The sequence below is a fragment of the Nothobranchius furzeri genome, chromosome 7 (genome assembly GCF_043380555.1).
Source record: "Nothobranchius furzeri strain GRZ-AD chromosome 7, NfurGRZ-RIMD1, whole genome shotgun sequence".
Taxonomy (NCBI): Eukaryota; Metazoa; Chordata; class Actinopteri; order Cyprinodontiformes; family Nothobranchiidae; genus Nothobranchius; species Nothobranchius furzeri.
This window is the reverse complement of record NC_091747.1, coordinates 47,413,824-47,438,229: the sequence shown is the minus strand read 5'-3', so window position 1 is coordinate 47,438,229 and position 24,406 is coordinate 47,413,824. Positions and strand designations below refer to the sequence as shown.

General features: G+C 40.6%; 1 protein-coding gene across 1 annotated transcript in view; it reads right to left on the bottom strand.

The window, feature by feature from the left end:
• ptprn2 (protein tyrosine phosphatase receptor type N2) overlaps positions 1-24,406 on the bottom strand; it is a 183,420-nt gene that overhangs the window by 9,110 nt on the left and 149,904 nt on the right. The window contains exons 12-18 of the mRNA XM_015954635.3: positions 21,719-21,934; positions 20,058-20,261; positions 15,336-15,483; positions 12,880-12,953; positions 8,436-8,513; positions 2,021-2,140; positions 258-424 (exon numbers count right to left, since the gene is read on the bottom strand). Of these exons, the coding sequence (XP_015810121.3) occupies positions 258-424; positions 2,021-2,140; positions 8,436-8,513; positions 12,880-12,953; positions 15,336-15,483; positions 20,058-20,261; positions 21,719-21,934 (1,007 nt within the window). The remainder of the gene's footprint in view (positions 1-257; positions 425-2,020; positions 2,141-8,435; positions 8,514-12,879; positions 12,954-15,335; positions 15,484-20,057; positions 20,262-21,718; positions 21,935-24,406) is intronic.

The following is a 24,406-nucleotide window of genomic DNA, read 5'->3' as shown; positions in this document are numbered from 1 at the left end:
GGGTGGGTGGGGTGGGGTGGGTGGGGTGGGGGGGGTGGGGTGGGGGGGGGGGGGGGGCCCGGGATGAAAGGGATGGTTGCAGACACGGAGTCCTTATTAGATCAACCATTCACCAAAAAGAGAGGGGTGGGGGGTGGGGGTGGGCAGAATATAAGGGGAGGTGATTAAGAACAAGCGTGGCGTATAAGGTCAGCTGTAAAGGTGGAAATTTGTCTGGAATCAGCCACATGGAGGAGTCTGAGGAGACTCTTCTCTACCTGCGGAAGTCTAACAGAGTTCTGGCCGAGCCGGGGATCCCGCGGTCCATCCAGGACAAGAAGTGGAACTGTGTAACCGTGCGGGTCTCGTTGGTCTGCAGGTTCTTCAGGTAGAAGCTCCGCACCAGGAAGTCCTCACACCAGATGTGCTCGGACACCAAATTGACCTAAACATTACAAACAAAATAAAAATAAGATAAAAACTGCAAATGAATCCAAATAAAGTCGACTCACTGTAACGACAAAAACAAAGTTATTTTGTTGGGATTCATCCGTGGGTTTTTCCAACTGTTTCAGGGATTTCTATTTGCTTTTGGAAGAAATGGTGCATAATTAGAGACGTCCTGCTGCACTGTAACAGTTTGTGTGCTTTCTGCTTCTAAATTAGAGTCATTTTGTGATGAAATGAGACGTAACTACATTAGATACCAAAGAATGGGAGAATTGTTTGTTCACTTTGAATGTGCATGTGCTTCAGCACTGAACAAAGACGAATAAACTTTAGTTTAAGCTATCGTTTTGGAGTTTTCCACCTTTTTAAAACATGAAGTAAAATAAAAATCTATTAAACTAGAGTTTTCATTAAAAATCATCAATGAGCAGTTTAAGTATTTAAAATATTCCAGTTTCTTTGAAATTTAAGAGTGAATATGCAATTTTCCCCTGCATGTTTTTGATTTCCTGGGAGAAATGATGCTAATAAAAACAGGCCTCATCAGTGAATAACGTTGCATCTCAAAACAGTCTTTGCAAAAATTTTCTCTAAATCACCCAGAAGTTTCACAAAATCTTTTTTTTTTTTTTTTTTTTACCACACCAAGCTGTTCACAATCACCCCATTTAATTGAACAAAAGTCCAAACAGGTTCTGGTGTAGTTTGCATTTTAGATTATGGACAGAAGAGGATAAGAACCACAGAAGAAAAAAAATAGATCTTTTATTTTTTACTTACATTTATGACTTTTGACTTTAGATTAAAGTCAAAATTCTGAGAAAAAATACATTAGAATTCTAACTTTCTAAAGTCTGAATTCTGAGATTAAAGTTAGAATTCTGAGATTAATGTCAGAATTATGACAGTTTAAGAATTCTGACTTTGACTTGAGAAAATCGAAATTCTCAGATCAGAGTAAAAATTCTAAGAAAAAGTGAGAATACTGAGATCAAAGTCAGAATGCTGAGATTAAAACTGAGATCAAAGTCAGAATGCTGAGATTAAAACTAGAATTTTTAGATTAAACGTGACTTCTGAGACGAAAGTCAGATATCTCAGAATAAATTCAAAATTCTGTGAAAAAACATTTGAATTCTGAGATTAAATTTAGAATACTGAGAAATGAGAATTTTTGGATTTAAATCTGAATTCTGAGATTAATCTCAGAATATTTAAATTTTTTTCAGATTTGATTCATGAGACGAAAGTCAGAATTCTCATATCAAAGTAAACATTCTGAGGAAAAAGGTTTGAATTCTGAAATGAAAGAGTTTAACGTCCGATTTCTGAGATTAAAAATTTAAACCTGAGATTGTTGACTTCTGAGATTAAAGTTAGAATTCTGAGATTAAGGACTTCACTTTTTATTTTCATTGGCCCTAATCCACCTCTGTAGGGTTAGGGTTAGGTTTATGAATCTCAGAACATTTTGAAAAGATATTAGAAAAGTTGGAATGGAGTTTAGATTTCTACATAATTTCTGCACATAAACTCCAAACGTTGGGATAAAATCTGATCAAGAGGATCCAGATAAAGCTTCCTGGTGTACCTCATAAATGTGGTAGACATCTGATCCTTCATCAGGCCAGTAGTGGTGACACTGCTTGACTCCGTTCTCTGACAGCGGGGTCAGCATGACGATGACGACGCAGCCGCTCTCCCACACCATCTACACATGAAGAGACACATCCAGCACATCAGGAGGCAAACAAAACTCCCCTGAATGCATCCGTACCACATTCAAATAGCACTAATGTGCAGCTGAACTGAGCCACTTGCATTTCACACTCAACTCGTGCACTGGACTGAAATTGATTTCTTGATCCTCGTGCAGGAAGTATGAATAAATGTCACCTCTCTGCGTGTGACAAATGATAAATGCCAGGTGGAGCAGCAGGGGGGTGCCTCACGTCGCCTTCTCTCAGCCATCTGAGTGAGATCACAACATCTTCAGTGCTGCTGCTCCATTTCATCTTATCACAATCTAATGTGTCCTTGGAAAGAAATAGAGGCCCACTGGCAGCCATTAGGAAAATGAGGAGGAAATGCAGCTTTTATGATTGCTATAAAAACACAATGGCCTTGACTATACACTAATCACAAGCTTTTGTGATCCAGCTCAGTGGACACATTATGCACCAACTGTGCCAACTGTGCCAGGATGTGATGAGATTAGGCAAGGTGATGATGCGAGGGAATACTATCCATTTAGGCTTGTGTCATTTCCCTAATATTTGCAGGTAGTGGGATAAAAGTGGGGTTTTGTGTTTCATCTCCACTTAGAACAACCATCTTTAAAAAAAATTTCAAAGATCATTCATCAACTCTTGACTTTTTGCTTTGGCTCAGTTCAGAAAAGAGGTAAACCTCAGCAGAGCTAAGGTAATAGAGGGGAGATGGATGGGTGGATGGATGGATGGATGGATGAGTAAAGGATGAAGGGATGGAGGAATGAGGAGCAGAGGATTAGAGCCAAACTGTCTTTCAGAGGGCTGCCTTGGGCCAGAGTGGATTAGGTAGGAGAAGATTTGCCTTCTGCACACTCCATCTGCATGAGACTGACAGTGTTTTCCCTGTTTGTTTACTTTTAATGGGGGAAAGTGTTTTTTCCCCCTTCCTGCAGCTACAATTCAAGGTTCACTGAATAATGACTGGCTACAACTAAAGCGATTTTCACACCTTCAGTCAAGCTGAATTGAACTTTCTTCGATTTTGTGCCTAATTTGAAATAAATCACTAAAAATCTAAAACAATATAGTTAAAGGGGGTGAATAATGAATTTTCTTTTAAGTTATAATAGTTCTATGATGGATACCAAATGTGTTTATGAAGTTCTTTGCACTAAATCTGTCTCACATAAAATTATTTCATCAATTTTGTTCTTGACATTTTCAGTACCTTTCAAAACGAGCCGTTTCAGGGCTATGCCACTTTACGGAAACAAGCTGGAGCTGGCCACCCCTACCTTTCCATTGCTCTGGCTGCTACAGCCTGAGAAGCTCAGATATCCAGAAGGAGCATGGAGTAGAGGCACTCTCCTCCAGCAGCAGCTCTCTCTTGCACGTCAGCTGAGGTTCTATGCTAATTTCCCCATTTGTGACATCACAAATGGGGGCTTTTTGAAACGGCTTGTTTTAGTCACATAGTTCCTAAAACCAAACACTGAGAAAACAGACGGACATTTTTTTTTCATTTTTTGCAGTGTTTTCAGAGGCAGTAGAGACCCACATGGAAGCACAAAGGGAAGCAAAAGGTGAGTTTTACATGATTAGTCTTCTTCAAGTCTTCCAAAAATTTCCGGAACTGCGCTGCTCTGGGTGGCTGCATGTTGGAGTAGCTCTGTTGACTATATGTAAGTTTTGCCTTTTTTGACATTTTTTCTTCTAGTTTCTCAAGAAAAACTGTATTTTTTGGACATTTTACTTTTCTGTTTCTGGTGCTGTGAAGCTTAGAGGATTTTTACTGCTATTTTTTTACTTTTTTCACTTTTTGAGCATTTGTTATGACGCATAACCATGGCAACAAGCTGGTTTACAATCGGAGCAGCTGATTAACATTGGAAAGGCTGAAATAATACCTCAACAGAAGCCACAAATCCCAAATGAGCTAAAATGCAAGAAGCGTGGGTGCAGAGCAGGAGCAAAACGGAGACAGAGAAGGAGGAAATTCAAACCATCTCTTCTATCGATCATAATGGGCAATGTGAGATCACTGGCCAACAAGATGGATGAACTCCAAGCCCTTTCAAGGACTAAGGCAGAGTATCGGCAGTGCAGTGTTATGTGTTTCACTGAGACATGGCTGCAGGACCATATCCCGGATTCCAGCGTCTCGCTGCCAGGATTCCTGATTGTACAAGCAGACATAGATCTGAAGAGGAGCGGGAAAAGAAAACGAGGTGGAGACGCAGTGCTTGTCAACAATAGATGGTGCCATCCAGGTCATATTTCAGTGAAATGTCATCTCTGCAGCCCAGATGTTGAACTCTTGGCAGTAAGTTGTCACCCATATTATTTGCCAAGAGAGTTCACCAGTGTTGTCTTGGCAACTGTTTATATTCCACCTTCAGCCATTGCTAAAAATGCATGTGATGCCATCAGTTACATTGTGGCTTAGCTACAAACCCAGCACCCCAATGCATTTGTGGCTATATCTGGTGATTTTAATCATGCCTCGCTCTCTGCTACACTTCCAACATTACAACAGTTTGTCAGCTGCTCCACCAGAGAAAACAAGACATTGGATTTGTGTCATGCAAATGTAAAGAATGCATACATGTCCAAAACAAGACCTCCTCTGGGACAATCAGATCACAATCTTGTTTTTCTCTGCTCAGCATACAAACCACTTGTTCAGAGGCAACCTGTGACAAGAAGAACTGTGAGAAAATGGTCACAGGATGCTGAAGAAGCCCTGCAGGGTAGTTTTGAGACCACAGATTGGATGACTCTCTGCCAAGGATATGAAGAGAACATCAATGCCATGACTCGATGTGTCACTGACTATATAAACTTCTGTGTGGACAATATCATACCCACCAGAACAGTGAGATGCTTCGCTAATAACAAACCCTGGATTACCAGTGAACTGAAGAATCTGCTAAATGAGAAAACAGAGCCTTCAAGGAGGGAGACAGGGAATTATTGAGGAGTATAGAGAAGCAACTGAAGATCAAGATCAGCGACAGCAAGGAGGCATACAGGAAGAAGCTGGAGAACAAACTACAGAGGGACAATATCAGAGATGTCTGGTCAGGGATGAAGAAGATCACAGGCTTCAAGCAGAGGAAGGATTGCACAGATGGCAGCCTGGACACAGCCAATGAACTGAACAAGTTCTTCAATAGGTTCAGTTCAGGAACAAACCCAGCATCCTCTTTGCCTGTCCCCAGCCAAACAGACATCCCATCCTCCTCTGATCCAACAGTTTCCTGTCACACGCCAGCTCTTTTTTCCTCTAACACAGTCATGGACTCTTCTAGTTTTATAAATCTGTCTTCAACCAAGTCAGGAGATGCTGCTGCCCCATTTACCTCCCCCTCCAACCTATCTGTCTCTAGAAGTCAGGTGAAGAGGCAGCTGGAGAGACTGAACAGGAACAAGGCTAGAGGTCCAGATGGTGTCAGCCCCAGAGTACTTAAGGCTTGTGCAGAGCAGCTCTGTGGGACTCTGCAGCACCTCTTCAACCTCAGCCTGGCCCAGGAGAAGGTTCTAGTCCTGTGGAAGACATCCTGCCTTGCTCCAGTTCCAAAGAAAACTCGCCCATCAGTCAATGATGACTACAGACCGGTTGCCCTGCCATCCCACATCATGAAGGTCCTGGAGAGACTCTTGTTGGTCCACCTGAATAAGCAAACTAGGACATATCAGGACCCTCTGCAGTTTGCTTATCGCCATGGAGTTGGAGTTGAAGCTGCCATCATTCAGCTGCTTCAACCAACCCACTGTCATCTGGACAAAGCAGGCAGCACTGTGAGGGTCACGTTCTTTGATTTCTCCAGTGCATTTAACACAATTCAGCCTGATGTACTTTGCCAGAAACTCCAGAAGACACAGGTGGGGGCTCAACTAGTGCCTGGATTAAAGACTACATGACAAACAGACCACAGTTTGTGAGGCTGAAGAACTGCACATCAAACCAGGCGATCAGTAACATTGGAGCACCACAGGGGACTGTACTCTCACCATTCCTTTTCACCCTGTACACCTCAGACTTCCAGTACAAATCAGAGACCTGTCATCTACAGAAATACTCAGATGACTCTGCAGTTGTTGGGTGTATCAGAGATGGACAGGAAGCTGAGTACAGAGAGCTGGTGGAGCGCTTTGTGGCATGGTGTGGAAACAATCATCTGACCTTGAATGTGAACAAAACAAAGGAGATGATTTTAAACTTCAGAAGAAACTGGGCGGAGTCAAACACTGTTTCCATCATGGGAGAAGAAGTGGAGGTGGTTGAGGAATACAAATACCTTGGAGTTCACCTGGACAACAGACTGGACTGGAGAAAGAACAGCGAAGCCGTTTACAAGAAGGGACACAGCAGACTGCACTTCTTGAGGACGCTTAGGTCCTTCAACGTCTGTAGCAAGAGGCTGCAGATCTTCTACAAGTCTGTTGTTGAGAGTGTAATCTCTTCAGCCCCATCATACTGTTTGGGTAGAAGCATCAGAAGCGGGGACCTAATAAGGCTCAACAGCCTAATAAAAAAGGCTGGTTCTGTTCTGGGGACGACTCTGGGACCACTGGAGGAGATAATGCAAAGAAGGATTCTCCAGAGAATCAAGAAAATTATGGACAACCCTGAGCATTCTCTTCACAAGACTGCCCGACAACGGAAGAGTGTCTTCAGTCAGAGGCTTCTTCAGTTTCGCTGCAACACTGACCGCTACTGGAGATCCTTTCTGCCAACAGCCATTGTAATATACAATAACTCTTTGACGACTTGATTATTATTATTATTATTATTATTATTATTATTATTATTATTATTATTATTCTGAGCTACTACAGCAATCAATTTCCCTCTGGGATTAATAAAGTATTTTTGAATTGAATTGAATTGAATTAAAGTTACAAACAACCCTGACCATCGTAAACCATCACACCGAAGTTTTTTTCGCATTACGTAGTTATTTTAGCTAAAATTAAGGTGAATCTTGAAAAATTAAAGTTCAGTCATTTCAGTAATTCAACTTCGACTGAGAGACCCTCTAAAGGCTCAGGAAGCCTTTGTAGGTGTTTTGGGTTAATTAGCTGATCAGACTGTGACACTTTGAGTCTATAATATTAAACCTTTTCACAATATTAATTGTCTGAGATTTAGAATTTGAGTTTTTCATAAATTGTATAATCATCACAATTTTAACAAATAAAGGCTTGAAATATCTGGCATTTGCATGGAATGAGTCTATCTCATATATTAGTTTCATCTTGAAGTTGAATTATGGAAATAAATGAACTTTTGTAAGATTTTCTAATTTTTCAAGTTTCAACTGTATTACAATTTTCCTGTTACAAATGCTAGAATGGTCTGGAAATGCCCCAGCAACCATAAAATTCAAGTGTGATGTGTGTTCCAGCTAGCAGTTAGTTTGTGAATTTTCGTCAGATTTTTCACAAACAGCTAGCTAAAAGACTTTTCCAACAAACAAAAAAACAACTTCAAAAGAAATCATCTCAAAGAGCAAATAACTACCTCTAAATGATTTTTCTAACGAATATGGCTGCCCAACTAAGACAAAAATCCTCATTGGATGTTAAAAATCCATATTTATTTTTCAAATCCAAAATGACACCAAGCTCAGATTGCCTTACACCTCTCCACTCTGGTTGCAGCTATCTGGAGCTCCTTCACCATATGGAGGTGACGGACCCACTAATTACTACAGTGCTGCTCTATTAGCATACAGCTATGCTGTTTGGTGAGCATGCATCATTTGAGGCACACTTCCACACCAGCTGATTTGTTTTACAATAGCCTGTAGACAATAATTAATGGGACATTGCTTTGACATTTATGGACAAGGAAGGGAGTGCAAATAGCTTTGAGAAAACATGCAAATGTGAACAAATATCAGGGTTATATTAAATAATATTAGACCCCCGTGGGGTGTGTGAAGCAACAAGCTGGAGGTCTGTTGGCTATTTCTACAAAGTGATGTTTTTATTGTTATGCTGCTTTTACAAATGTAAACAGTTAGTTTACAGAAGTTAAGCCTTATTTTGTAGCCCATTTGCTCTTAGTGACACTAATAAATCATGTCAAATAGTAGTTTGTTGTCCTTAAACAATAAAAAACAAGAACAAGAACAACTGTACACTGAATTTGTGCCACGTTATGTAATTTCTCCGTCTTAATTCAGCAAAAGCAACACCACATTCAGCATTTCTTTGTTCCTCTGAGCTACAGCCACAAACGGCTGAAGATGAAAGGTTTGTAGCAGATGAGAGGGTGAGTTCTACCTGCCAGAAGTCGGCCACGGTGGAAACGAGCGGACCCTGAGAAGCGACGTAAGTGGGATTACGCGGGTCATGGTCCATCTGGGAATAAAACACAGAAAACTGGTTAATAAAAAATAAAAATAAAGCTTTCATCTGGGTGCAGTCATGAAACAGCTCTGATCTGTTGAATTTCACAACATTTCACGCAGTTCTATTATAATTCCTTCAGGACGTGACCCTTGGATGGAAAAACTAAAATGTGCTAAATTGAAGTCTGATGTTCTAGAGCTCTCGTTCACTTGTTTTTGATAAATCTGCTGTGGTCTCTAGTATGAATGAATGTCTTGTGAGTTGTTTTCTGTGCAAAAAAAAGTTCTGGCGCTCGTGTTTCAGGAAGTTGAAGTTAATCGGAGAGGAAAGCAGCTGAATTTGGAGTTTTACTCAGAAATATTCATGATACTCCAACATCTCACCTCTGAACTGGAACACGACTCTACCACTTCCTCCATTTGCTCTGTAACGTAGATGTTTTATCTCCACAAATAACACAAGCATGAAGGAGTTCTGCTGTGTGGTGGACTTCTTAATGCTAACGGTTAGCTTCTACTAGGCCGATAGGTTCTCTGCTGTTTCCTGGACGCTAAACCAACAACAGCCTTCCTGTCACTAGCCAAGATGGGTGAGTTCATGAATGCTAATTAACAGCGTGATGTAGATCTGTGTGGCATTAGCGGCAAAGTGTTTCTCCTTGACATTGGTCTTTAATCAACATTAGTATAAATCATTATGGCATGAAAGATTGAAGCATGTTTAAGAAGAAGAAGAACAATTATAGGGTTTTTTATATAGCGATAAAAAGTTAAAGTAAGTAGGAAAACCTTGTTCTGACATCAGTCCAGAAGCTTGGCTGTTTTTGGCCTAGCCGTTAGCCCATCAACCCTGTAGACCTTTCCTCAGTTCCTCCAAACCAAAACTATCCTACATATTCATCATTTTCAGAAACAATTTAATCTATCTATCTATCTATCTATCTATCTATCTATCTATCTATCTATCTATCTATCTATCTATCTATCTATCTATCTATAGCTATCTATCTATCTATCTATCTATCTATCTATCTATCTATCTATCTATCTATCTATCTATCTATCTATCTATCTATCTATCTATCTATCTATCTATCTATAGCTATCTATCTATCTATCTATCTATCTATCTATCTATCTATCTATCTATCTATCTATCTATCTATCTATCTATCTATCTATCTATCTATCTATCTATCTATCTATCTATCATTTATCTATCTATCTATCTATCTATCTATCTATCTATCTATCTATCTATCTATCTATCTATCTATCTATCTATCTATCTATCTATCTATCTATCTATCTATCTATCTATCTATCTATCTATCTATCTATCAGTCAGTCAGTCAGTCTGTCTGTCTGTCTGTCTGTCTGTCTATCTATCTATCTATCTATCTATCTATCTATCTATCTATCTATCTATCTATCTATCTATCGACACACACACACACGCACGCGCGCACACACGCACGTGCGCACACACACACACACACACACACACACACACACACACACACACAACTGGGTTGTAGTTGACTAATTCTTTAGATAATCTGCCACTTTGGGACCGTCTACAAGTGGATTACTTTAGTATTTATCACCATTAGTTCCGACATTCATCTCTGGATGAAAGCTCACGGGTCATTCTTAACAGCATTTTTAAATTCATGTTATTAATTTTATTTACTAAGTAAAAACTCATTTATGACATTTTCCATAACCCCTAAAATCCCAGCTTTGTGTTTCTTAAACCCCAACCTTGACCTTTATTTTCAAAAGAAAAACAATTATGGAGGATTTTTCATGAATTTTATGTCACCGGCACAATTTTTCTGTCCACAATATTCTGAAAAAGTTGAATTAATGCTTTGAAAAAGTGATGGAAATCTCTTGTTGTTTTCAATTTCCTTTTATTTTAATTGATGGAAAAAAAATCCCTTAAAAAACATTATTATTAAAATGTCGAGGATTATACGGTTGAAAAAGTTCATGTTTTATCCATTTAAAAGTCAAATTTGTGGATTTTAAGCAGCTTTTTTCAATTTTGACAATTCAGGAGGAAGAAAATCACCCAAACATTTATTTTAATAAAGCAAGTATAAAATAAATAAACTGGATGTATTTCATAATTCTTGAATATTTTTCCAATAGTAAAATAAAACAAAATGGGACTTAAATGAACGTATGACATAAGGACACCAATATTTAGCAATTCCAGACATTACTAAGGGAAATATCATCCTTTTCTCCTTGTTTTACTCAATAAATCATGACTCTGCCATTCAGTTTTCATCATTTCCTGCTTGAAATCCCTAACAAGGGTTTAGACAAAGAATAAAATAAAATAAAAATCCTCCACAGAAATGAAAGGGTGATGCCGAACGCCGGCCAGTCCTTTCAGCCAGGCTCAAGGACGTAGACGTGCTGTAGCTGTGCGCTCGCTTCTCTGCATGAATACTAAAGTGGAAACATGAAAGAGTAGTCCTGCATTTCAGCTGTCCTCCTCCTTCCATTGTGGGAAGAAGATAGACTGCAACACGGGGGTGAGGTGGGGGTGGGGGGTTGCAAAAGAAGCGCTCTTTGGCTTCAAGTAGGAAAACCTTGTTCTGAAATAGCTCAGAGGAAACAGCGAAACGTCTCAAATTCCAGCTTGTTTTTGTCCGTTTGGATGGTGAATAGCAGCTGAGGTTATCACAATCAGTCTGATACGAAGTTATACAAGAACCAGTTTGTAAAAAACCCTAAAACCCCATTTATGTGGGGTTCAATGATCCAAATCATCCCTAAAGGTGCTTTAAGTGTAATCTGTGGTCAAGTTTTCACCACACATAGCTCTGCCCCCATCCCCTCGCCTCCCTGACCTCAGGTTTCCAGCAAGAAGAGTGGGATTATTTACCCATAAGGCCACTGCCCCTGAGGCTAATGAGGAGGAAGAAGCGACACCAACAGACATAATTGTCACAGTTTTGCTCGGCTCAGGCGGGGGTCTCGTTTGTGGCGTAATTACTGTCCTTTCATCCTCACGCCGCTGCATCTGCCATTGCTTCACCCACCTTAAAAACATCTGCTCTAGCTTTAACTTTCAGCATCTTTGTGCCTGTAAAGAATCTAATGAACTGCTGGATAGGCTTTAATCAAACTTTCAGCACAGAATAATTACTTGTATGCCTACAAGTGATTAACTACACTGTAAAAAAGAAAATGTTCAATTAACTTAACCAGGTTATGTCAGCTGGTTCCAGTAAGCCTAGCTGCTTACATTTAAAGAGTAATATACATTTACTTTTAACATCACAATATAACATTGTATACTACTCTTTAGCCCTCTTTTCCACCAGAAGCAAAAGTGTTGCAAAATGGTCGTGAAACGTACTTCACAGCAATTAGCCTTTCCACCAGCCGCGAAGCGTCACATTTTTGATGCGTCCCAGACTTTTAACACGCTACACTTCCATATCACGTCAAACTCCGCAGCTCAAATCAGTCCAGACAGGAAATCAACCAAGAAAGCAGTGTAAATCATCCTGACTTTCAAAATAAAGGTCATGTGCAGGTTTCTAGTAGCTTAACTAGTACAAAAATATTTCCTGTGAAACGTTCATAGGTAAACAGAACAAAAAATAAATCACATGCTGCTATCTTTCTCCTCATCTGTTATCATGTGAAATTCTGAAATTCAACATGCAATTATCCAACGGTTTTGTAACCTTGCAGGAAAAGCTGCGTGGAGCACTTTGGATCCTGTTTAGCGTCTGAAACGCTCCTCTCATGCCTCTGGTGGGAAGGAGGTGTTCCATGTGAGCAGCTAGTTTGATTTGAACCAGTTGATGAAACTTGGTTCAGTAAATCCAACATTTAATTTTTTACAGTGTAAGTGAAAGGATATTGCCTTAGAAATGGCACATGTTGCACCTCAGTGAACATATCTTTGCATAAACAGGAGGTATACCAAAAGAAGTGATCTGCAGGCCTCTGTTTCTGAGGAGTAATGGGCTTTTACAGCCGCTGCCCCCCACACCCCACCCCCTCTTCCTTCTCCTCATCTGTCTCCACTGAAATTTTGGCACTGTATTTGAAATGCATAGCTTCCTGCCCCCTTTGATGGAATCCCTTCTCAGATGCCTCAGGGGAAATCATGACTGACAATGTTTTGGTGGAAATAAATAAATAAATAAATAAATAAATACATAAATAAATAAATACATTTTAAATAAACATTGAGGTATTTTTGCACTTGAAAAAATGAATTAGTATCCCCAAAGTTCCAAGTTTAGATAAAGAAATACAAACAATAAGGAAATTGTTGACGGACACCAGGTGCTGCACCTTCAGTAAAGCATCAGAACCGAGCCACAATGAGAGATACTCACGATCGGACTTGCGTTGATGTAATCCGAGTTGCCGTGGTTATTCTCAGCTTTCAAGGTGATCCTGGAGTGATCGTCTGCAATGAAGATTTACAATTCATTTTACTGCTTTTTTTCTTCTTTCACAACAATAAAACCAAAAGGAAGCCAAATGTCATCATTCACAAACACACACACACACACACACACACACACACACACACACACACACACACACACACACACACACACACACACACACACACACACTCCTAAACCCTTTCTGAGGAGCGTTTCAAGTGAACAAATGACTTTTTTTAAGCTAAGAAGGCTTTTTGTTGATTTTTTGGTGAATTCTGGCTCAAAGTTGTTTCTTAAAGTCCTAAATTAACGAGGTGAAACCAAATGTAACATTGTGATGCGTTATTTAGAGAGTTTAGTATGAGAGAGTGGACTTTAGTTGTTTTTGACAAACAATAATCAAACTCTTCATTGTGTTTCATGAAACCATGATATTTTAAACCAGATTCCATTAACGCTCTCATTGTAGCAAACTGCCAATCACAAGTCGGCCCCGCCCTTAAAATGACACTTTTTTGTTGTTTATTTTACTCTAAATAGGACTAATAAACTCTGAAGTTGCATTCTGATGCACTGAATTTACTCGTTCAAAAATCCGATGTTTTACATGCAACCAAATATGCCGCCCCCTGCTGGTTGTATGAACATAATGCACAAGCTTACAGGGATACTTTGCAGTTTGGCTTGCTTTTAGCACCCTCGAGTGCCTGTTAGTCAATCCAAAAGTGAAACGTATTGTGTTTGTCTTTTTAACATCTAATTCTAAAGCCTAATTTATAGTTCTCCATCAGCTCCGCGAGGGAGACACGCAAACGCATTGACAGAGACGTTTTGCATTCAGACTTTTCCATCAGCTGGGGATTGTTGCAAAACAATTCCCCGCCAAGACAACAGAGGGCGTAGCACGATTTTGAGGTATCGTGCCACCATTACAGTCAAGTATCTGGTCCACGATAGCGTATTTACTATTGTGTTTACAATGTTTTTCCATTTGCCCCTCATTCCCCTCCACCTCTTTGTGAGATCGGCACCTCTAAACCCACGTGTCTCGTCTTTTCCGTCCACGAAAAAAACATTTGCTGCATATATTTGTACTCCTTCAGTCACGGATGATAAAACGTTCATATTTTCAGACTTTTTCCGTGATGCATTCTTCAATCTGTTCCGTGTCTGCTGATAAATATCTCTTTACTTTTTGAAGGGGTAAAGGTGGTGCTGTTGATGAATTTATAGGAAGCAGTGTCCTGACCAATCAAAAGGTTGCATTCTCCTTCTCTGTGCTTTGTGAGCATGTTGGAGGGCTCTTGCGTTGATGCATAATGGCATGGCGTATCTGCGTCCCGATGGAAACGAAGTATAAATCAGGCTTAACTGCTGAAATGTCTCCTCAGCCTTCAATAGTGTCTACAGGAGTGATTCATCATTAAATGAAACAAATGAGCTGTGCTCATGATCTAAAACATGCAGGAAATGTGCTGGAAGCAGACTCCAGTGACAATGGTGTCAGTTCCACCTTACTAAGGCCAACAGGGACTGGACTGACACTCTGAAGTTGCAAGTGCATTATTATGGCCACTGCGGGCGATGGGGGTCTGAGTGACATTTCATGTTCTCTTGCTGGGTCATTTTAGCCCTCTGGCTCAAGAAAATGACTTAAAAATATGAAAAAGTTTCAAAGTATCCCTTTAACGATGGCTTCACTTTTCTGACCTGGAGGTTTCACCTATTTATTAACGGTTTAAATGCCTGCAGATACTTGCTGCTGTTAGACGAAAGGTCAACATTTCAGCACAAATGTCACTTGGTCAGAAAATGAATTTTGTTTTGCCAGTTTTATCCGTTTCTGATTCAATGTCTTGCAGCTTTTTCTATTCAGTGTATGAGCACATCTGCGGTAAATGGGTAAGAACTCTGAAACGTTAAAAAGTGTACTGCATGCATGTTGTTTAGAGATCAGAAGATGATGGATCCTAGTGCTATAACAAAGTATAGAGTGTATTTGGCAACCTAGAGAGAAGCCGGTATCGGACGTGTTTCTAATGCAAACAGCTTGTAAAAATATTTGAAACACTGGTGGAAACGATGCTAATATGATCCGTGTCTGTAGCAATGCTTTAAAAATATGCTGTTCTGATATTGTTGTCATGCCAGAATTGTGGTATAAGCCAACTGTTGTTATAAAACAAGATGCAGAGCAGCTTCCTCTCCGCACCCAAAAGGAGTTTTGTTATGGCTCTGAAAGAAAAGAAACTCAGCAGGGACAAGCATCATCTACAAGATGTTTAAATTAGAAAGGAAAGGGCAGTAAAAGTAAAATTCAGGTATTTATTTGGCCATGTTTGCTTACAAATGTTTAAAGGAACGTTTTAATAGTTTACGGAACAAGTGAAGGGACTTACAAACAACCACGGAGTCAGAGCGGTTCCTTTTGGAGTTCTGTTCGCCCTGGCCCACGCTGCAGGCACCGGGCTCTGCCTGGTAGGAGCACAGCGCCTCCCACTCGCGCTCCAGACGGTTCTTGTTCTTCAAGTGGTCCTCCATGTATGACTGGAGGAGAATCAGACAGCACCTCAGCCACCATTTCACACTCAACAGGAATCAGACTAACTAAAGATCGCCGGGAATGGACGCACAAATTTGGGTCAAACAACCAGAATCTTTACAGTAATTCCAAATTTTCCTACTTAAGAAGATTTTAGTAATGAAATGTTTTCTAGAATTATATTTTAACATGAAAATAAGCAGAAAAAAAAGCTTTTAAAGCTATGATCAGCACTCATGGAGCGTTATCATCCCGAGCTGCTGTGGGTTGTAACAACTGGAAGAGGCTGCCGTGGATCAAGGTGGAGATGTGCGCATGCACGCACGCACGCACGCATGCACGCACACACACACACACACACACACACACACACAATTAAGACTCGTGAAAGGTTTGTCTGCATTGGAAATACTTCAGGGGTGTTTCAATCACGTCCCTCACAGCTTGCACAGCCGCTGATAAGATTGTCTGCATTTAAGCCTTGCTTGGAGAAGGCAAAATTGAATTCACCAGAGAGACAAAGATGGAAGAAGAAAAAAAGAGGGGGATGGGTGAAGGCCCTTATGTGTGTGTGTTTGTATGTTCTGCTAAACCAGGGCAAATCTTAGGGAGCTGAGACTGTAGCTGGCAGGGTGAATCTTTTCCAGCATGGCAACATGGTTTCCTTCCCTCTTCTGTATCATGGCTCCCCTCCTGAAAGGGGTGAAGTGGTTCAGTCTGCTATTGTGCGAGACAGAAGATTACAGACTCATAAACTGATGACAGGGATCAGCTGGCTAATACAATGACAGTGATACCCAGATGTGTTCTGGGGTTTATCCCGTATTAAATGCACTATATAGGTAGGCTGAATGGAGAGGTGACACTCCGATTTGTTTGTTCCTGTCTGTGGAGAGGGAAATCTTCTGCACAGTATACACAATTAATATGATAATCAAAAATAACCTTGTCCAGCGCGTATAAGCCAATTATCCCTCCAGTGGAGCAAGACTCAGATTTTCTCCAGAAGGATATTAGATAGTTTAACAATATCTACTTTCATTGGAAACCAACATTTATTGCTAGATGGAGAATCAAAAGAGCAGAGAGCACTAAAACAATTTAAGATGTGAACTCATCTGCATAAGGAGATTATCGGGTTTAATGTGCTTGAAAGTGAAAACTGTGGGATAAGAGTTGTGCCCAAAGTGTCGACCCAAAATTTAAAAAATCTCATTCAAAATCTAACTAAATAAGCTGATCAAAAAGAACATTTCATTTGCAAAAGTGTACATTTCAAATCCATCTTTGTGAAAACAAAGGAACTAATTCTAAGTAAATTGTTTTTTTAAAGTGTAAAATTTATTTAGTCTTCCATATTTTATTTATTTGACACACCCTTTTGGTTCTCACATAATTCTGCATTGCTCAAGCTATTTAAGCTTTTATTCTGAAGGGCATGTTTAGAATTTTTGGACAGCTCTTTGCTTTTTTTTTTAAATCTCAGTGGGAGGGGCTTATGAGTGGGTCAGTCTCATTGGTTATGAGGGTTTGGAAAAAATGGCTTGAGAAAACGATGCAAACTTTGACTGAGACATTCTTGCAGAAGCCGAGAGATGTCCAAAGAACCAAAAATTGCCCTTCAGAATAAAATCATAAGTAGTCTTAGAAATAAAGTCCCAAAATTTAAATTGTTAAGTAAAAAGATATATTTTGTTTTGAAATTTTAAAAAAGTACTTACAAAATTGATCATTTTGGTTTTAGAGCAACTGTTCTTGCCTCTGAAATGTTCTTTTTGGTTGCTTCATTCAGATCTATTTCATGTCAGAATGTAATTTTTGGTTGATCTTTTTGGCATTAATCTTCTCCCACAGATTTAGTATTATTGCACTCCAAAAACCTCATTATTAGACATAAACATCAGCTCTAATAGCGAGCAGCATGTGTAAAGTTGTATATCATCCACACAAACACACAGTGCTGTCTTCCCGGCAACATGACAGCACGGCATTATGGCCACTTGACAGAGCCTGTCACCGCCATGCCTCTCGTCACCTCACACAAGTACTCTCTGCACGCCAGCCTGACAGCATCCCACCTCCCCTACCAACGTTACATCTCCATGTACTCGATACATCCGCTCAGAATTGCATCCCGTTCTATTCAAAGCGATGCCCACCCCGCTGAATCAATTGCATTTCCAAATTCATATTTTTCGAGGGCTTAATGCAATGCAGCCAGCGGGGCCCTTATCGAGCACCTCCCGTTTTCTAGAGGGAGGCAGTGGACCGTGGCGTATTCCAGAGACAGGGGTAACGAAGGCTTGGTGAATGGGGGGATTATGTCTGCCAATCAGAGGGCTGGGATGGGAGGCTTGTGTGTCAGGGAAACAATGTCTAATCCTTCCTAAGCAGCCTCCTCAGCAGCAGAAGGGGAGCTGGGTGAAATCAGGATGAAGGCACGGCCAGGGGAAGCAGACACAACAGGTAACACGCTGCTGTCAAATTAAAATGCTGCTAGCAGTTTAGGCGGAGAGCTTTATGATATGATAAGCAGCTGTGAGACGTGGAGAAAAAGGAGTAATAATATGCAATTGTGTGACAAATAATGGCTAAACGAGAGAAGCACATTGTATCGCCCTAAATGATGGAGCTCAGAAACTGTGCAAAAAAAAAACTGCAAGAAAAAGTCATGTTGTGGTAAGAATTTTTTTTCAATCTTAAACAATTTTATTATTTAAAATAATTTATAAGAAAACCCTGAGAATTAAGAAGCTCAAGCATTGTTGCTGCTTTTTTCCTAAAGAGAGTTAATGAAGCCAAGGTGACGTAGCTTATTCTTAACGAGGAAACAGTGTGGTGCTGTCCATGGTGCTGAAATCACTTTTTGCAGAAATGAGACCACACTCTGCTTTCCTGTTGCATCTGCTAGTAATTTTCCAATATTTTTAACCACCCTGTGGATAAAAAGTGCAGGTTTTAGCACCACAAAGAGGTTGAAACAGGCAAAAGAAGGAGGATGTGAGACACCAGAGACGTGTGGAAGCTTTGAAAACACACACAGCAGATGACTCAGCACATAGAGGCCTCCAGTTCCAGATCTGAACTTCATTATGCAAGACTACTTAAGTCTTTAGGTGGCTGGCACAGTGGGACATACCATTCCAACAAAATCTCATAAAGCGTGAGTGAGAATCAGGTGATCAGGCTTTGATAAGGGTGCTTTGGAGAGCTCGGTATTCATAAAACGAGCTCCAAAGAGCAGGAGAGCAGGGATAAAGAAATATAGGTCTGAGATCAGTGATAACAAGGCAATCTCACACATGGTTTCACGTGAGATGGTGGCAGAATTTCAAAAGAAGAGCCCTTATGGGACGTCTCCATGTCAATCACAAAGGTCCCAGAACGCCTTACCTTTCTAAATTCTAATGCCGCCATGAAGAAATGACGGCTAATAATAAAAACAGCTCCTAGAGATGATTCACTGTGGCTCTTTGTTATTTGCACAGCTAAATGCTTTTCTATTGTCAGTCTTTTCAAAAGAGGCTTCGCAAACAAGCCTTGACAAGTGCAACAAAACCCATCTATTACCACCAATACGAGGCATTACTCAGATTCACTCTCATTCATTACAGCCTCCCAGTATAAAAGCCAGACATGCTGCAGTGTGATGAATGCTCTGTGCATTAATGAAAACACTGCCAGGCATCTATCCATCTCTGTTAGCAAGCTTTTTCTCTCTTGCTTTGTTTTTTTTAATATATATATATCTTTTTATGAAAATTGGGCAAAATTAAGAAATAAATCCATTGTGAGTTTGTGCAAAACTCTCCAGTTTTGTTAATGGTTTAAAGATCTTTAAAACCTATAAGGTGATGATGATGTCACGTTAGACAATGCAGAGAAAGATGATGGGATGAAAAGAAGCAGGAGGATTTGGTGAAAACAGAGGAAAGGAGGGAATGAACGGCTGAGGAGGGAAAACAACAGGAAGAGTGATGAAAGAACAAAAGATAGCAGGGCTCTTATGGGAATGGAGTGAGAGAGGGCTGAAAAAAAGATGTAACCAGACACATAACAGGCTTATTTATAGAAATAGGAAGAAAAATGTATTTATGATGTAAAATTACTAGCAGATCATCATCAAAGGCAACTTCAATCTTTTCTGCACAACAACTAAACATTAACTGTGTAAAAACGTCAACTTAATTAAGCTTCCTTCCTATTACACCTTTTGAATAATATATTTTATTAATATTGAAAGAAAAGAAAAACAAGTAAAAAAGAGCAATTTTACAATCATTTCTGCAACAAACTCTTTTAAAATGTTTAATCAACCATTTAATAACAATAAATTCAAAATTCCTCCAAACCCTTTCCGATTGGTTGAAAGTAGGTAATGACATCAGCACGAAGCAACCCGATAAGCTATAACAAAAATGGTTTTATTTTTTCTTTATTGCACCACACATCAAGCCCTAATCTGTGTTACTCTTTCCATTTAAGCAGTTACGTTTAGTGGAACCAGCTGACATAAGTTAATTCAACATTTCCTTTTTTACAGTGCATCTTCCTCCATTCCATCCATATAAGGCCTTACCAGTATCATGTGACCAGTGGAGATGTCCATGTTGGATGGGACGGGCTCCTCGCACCAGGAGGAGGTGCTGCTGCGCGCCGACGGGCTGGCGGCGGGGCCATCGCTGAACTGGGACGACACGCTGTTCAGGCGGGAGTGACGCAGGGTCTCAGGTCGCTCGACGCGCTCCGACGTTCTGATGGCCATGCGCTGACGACACAACTCCTAGGAGTCACAGAACACGTTTGTGACTCTGTGACCTTTCGCATAACAACATCCTCTGCTAAATGCGACTCGTAAAATCCAGCACCTCTGCTCCTTCGTTTGTAGATTAATGGCTTATCCTGGTGGATTATGCAGCTTAAACTAATGATTTTAAAATACACGGGTGGAGGAGCCACCTAAAGAATAAGCAGATCCTCCATCTTTTAGGAAAAAAATAAGAAAATTCCCAAAAACTAAAAATTTGTTTATTTATTCTTCATTTATTATTTGATAAACAAAAACTGTAAGTTTTTATATTTCCCCCCTGCCTATGACTCATCTTTCCTCCCATCATTAGCAACCCAACTGTAGGAGAAAGTCCAATCCCCACCATATCTTCTGCTTCTCTCCCTTTTTTTGTATTTTTGCATTTGAAATTCCTAATCCGTACCCCCCACTGTGTTTGACTTTTTTGGTTCTCTCGACAAAATTAATTTTCACACTCAATTAATAACAGCGAGGACAGGGCAGAGTGGGGAAGGTGCCCAAGCTATCTGGTGATGAATCACAGTGATATTTCCCTTTGGAGCACAGGAACCCCCTCCCTCCTGTCCCTATCTAAGCTCTGGTCTTGGATCAGCTTTTCCACCGCCAGACTTTAATGATTACAACCATCAAGCGGTGCCCAGGGCCCTGGCCTTGGGGCACGATCCAGGTCCACCTCATAACTCATCCGCCCTCTCTGCACTGGAGCTGAAGATGCTTCCCAGAAGAAAGCAGGAGGAAGCAGTTAGTTAGTGCCAGGAGGGAGACGAACAGGAGCTCAGGTCTTAGGATTACAGGATCATTGTTGCCCCAATCTTTCACACCGATTAGGAGAAAGAAAGGAAACAAAATCTGAGCCAATTTCAAGAAATACTCTCCAATTAGCGAATTCTACTAAAAAAGGAGTTTTTTGGTTTCTATAAATTCTTTCCTATTTTTCTATCAGATCTCATCTCTAACACTTCCTGGCTTCTCAGAGCTGCTCCGCGGAAACCTGATTAAATATTGAAAATGTTAACGCGACATGCAGATGAATGTGTTCAGAGTGGCACGCTGGGCACAGCTGAGCCCCAACCCTGAAAATCAATACGGTGCAGGCTGCCCGCTGCCCCGGAACAAGGGAGGGAATAGGCCATGGCGATGACAGGCTTCCGATCTCACACACACACACACACACACACACGCACGCACGCACGCACGCACGCACGCACGCACGCACGCACGCACACACACACACACACACACACACATACACCATGAAGATGCAAATAAAAAAATAATTGAAATGAAATTTTTTTCATCAGATTAAACTAAAGATAAGACGCTCTCATTAAGCTCAATTCACTGTACTCCACCATGAGTTCCACCAATGATAGAGCTTGGGGTGAGTGTCCTGGCCCCTGATTGGCTCCCAGCACGGGGGCTGGTCTAACCTGATAGGCTGCGGTGGCATCGGTGCTGGTGTCAGTCCCCAGGCTGGCCAGCTTCTCCTTCATGTGGAGGTGTGAGCGCTGGCGGACGCAGAAGAAGGTGGCGGACACGGCCAGCGCCACCAGGATGAAGAGCATGCAGAGGATGGAGAACAGCAGGAACTGGCCCGACTCCACTCGGGTCTCCTTCACCACAGGGATCTGGGTCAAGCTGCCCCTCTGGAAGGAGGACACAGAGATGAAATCAGTTCTGACTTGTTGGTGTAAAGAAACAAAAACATAACTCAAACTGAGTGAGTCCTGTCTGGGCCCCACTCTGGATATTTACAACCCCGTTTAGAGCTGGCACGATGCAGGTTGGCATCCTGCAGCTAGAGGATGCTGGGAAACGGAAAGCTTGTGCTTAATTAGCTCCTCTGGCTCTGAGTTGGCTAGAATAGGAAGCTTTGGCCAGAGTTGGGGAGAGGGGGCACAGGTAGCTCAGAAGGGACCTTTATGCATCCAACAGCTGAATTACTTCACAAAAACAGCCATAGTGCATGCTAATGCAATCAGGAGGGCTTATTAATACTTGTATAAGACCTATAAAACAATCAGAAGAGGTTTCAGGTGGAAAAAGTAGCGTTTTTGATCATTTATCCCACTGGTGGACATTTAGTGATGATAAGACTCCTCCAGGCCTCGCCGACGATTAGTAGCTTTAAACTGGCAGATTAAGTAAAGATCTAAAAATGGCTACAGGTAAGTCGTTTCTGCTCTGATGGTCTCAAAACATCGGAAAGTCCCATTCCTGATGTGAAATCACGATGTTTCCGGACGTTTTTCAATGACATCAGCAGATGTTGGAGGGATGAATAAAATCTAGACGTTATATTAAAAGGAAAGGAAGAACTGACTTTTAGCCCAAACAGGCACTAAAGGACCCGCCAAAGGATGGCTACACCTTGTTATCGTGCCCCCAAACAACACTCCTTCTCAGACTGGTCCAACCTTGTGGGCTGGCAATTACCAGAGGTTTGAGCGTGGATGTGAAGACAGCTGCTTTTTGATTGCAGTGGTTCCAGAGTGTAGTTCCAATCAAGGATTAAGGGGTTATAGGAAACACAAGGAGAGGATGAAGAGGCCTGAATGCAGAGAAAGGAGGGAAGTGGCCTCCATCCAGAGACTCATCGCCATACAGCCTCTGTTCAGTTTTCAGAGGAAAAAGGCAGCAATCTTTACAAATTGGCTGGAGTTCGCATCAATTTAGCAGATTCAGGAAATAATAACCCGAAAAGCTTGAAATACTTAATTTATGGTGTAAAATTCAACATTAGTGGATGATCAAGATGAGTTTCTAATCTAAATGAATCAGCAGCACATTGTCTGTCGCTACTCGAGGATAAAGTTCACCTTGAAAAGAACAAAAAATGTTCCCACTGTTGGAGGGAACAGCCTTGAATTCACTGCAAACATAAAAAAAACCCTTTGATTTTGGGCAAAATGAGTTGACAGGAAACCAGAGGAGATGTCAGGCAATTAGAAAACATTTTTATTTTTTTTTATTATTACAAAGTTCATTAAATTATTATATTTTGTATCTAATTTAATAAATAACAACTCTTCAGATTTTGCTAATTATTCACAAATCATAACTGAATAACAAATCATTACAATTAAAAACATCCGAATTAATTTCTTTATGTGTTTTCTATTTTTATCTATGTTTATAATAAGCTGATAATTCATACAGAGCCTAAAATGTAAAAAGATAAATAAATAAAAATTGAAATTCTGATTTAATTATAAGATAAAGTCCCTAAAATGGTTCCCATCCTAAAAAAACAAAGACGTTCCCCTTTCTTCTGCCCTCTATTGAAATTGCCCCTGTGGTGAATCTGAGGGGAAACTAGGGGCAGATGGAAGCCGGTCCTCTTATTCAAATAAAAATAAGGTTAGAGAGGTGCTGCCTACTCACAAAACCATTTAAAAAAGGGAATACCCAAACTGCAAAAGCCTCAATGTGAAATCAGTTCAGATTCTAAACAAATCTGTTACATTTAAAGCTGATTTTTTAAATATTAAATCAGAATTAAGACCAAATTTTCCCCAAATAGGCCTACAAAAATGGCGGACGAATCTAGGCCTATTATAGGCAAATGATTATTTTTAATTTGAATTAAAGCAAAGCACACGAACCTTGGAGAATGGCAGCATTAAATATCATTTCTAATGAGGAAATTGCACTAAAGACCTGAAATGAAAATACGGTATTTAAATTTTTTTTTCATTTTTGAAAAAATATTTTCTCTAATTTGCAAACTGCTTTCTTGCTTCGGGAGTTGGAGATGCTGAGCTGTGGGGAAGATGCAGAAACTTTGCCTCCAGATGTGCTCACACGCCTCAGATTTATTTTCTGATGCTCCATCACATTTTATTGATCCAAACTTTTACGCAGGAAAGAAAATGAATACACCCTATAAATAAAACACTCTTTCTCTTTTATCTTTATCCTGATCTAATTTGCCTTTTACGCAAGAAAAAATCTAGGTCAGGTAGATAATTACCCCAATCCATGTGCAGAGCGCTCATTTCGGAGCGGGAAGCCGGAGGAGAGAAGCCGTGTCTTGTATTCCAGAGCGCGGACAGCCACTAAACCGACTGAGGCGCGCCGCAGCTCCACGACGCGCCTGTGCGTCCTGGCCGCCCACT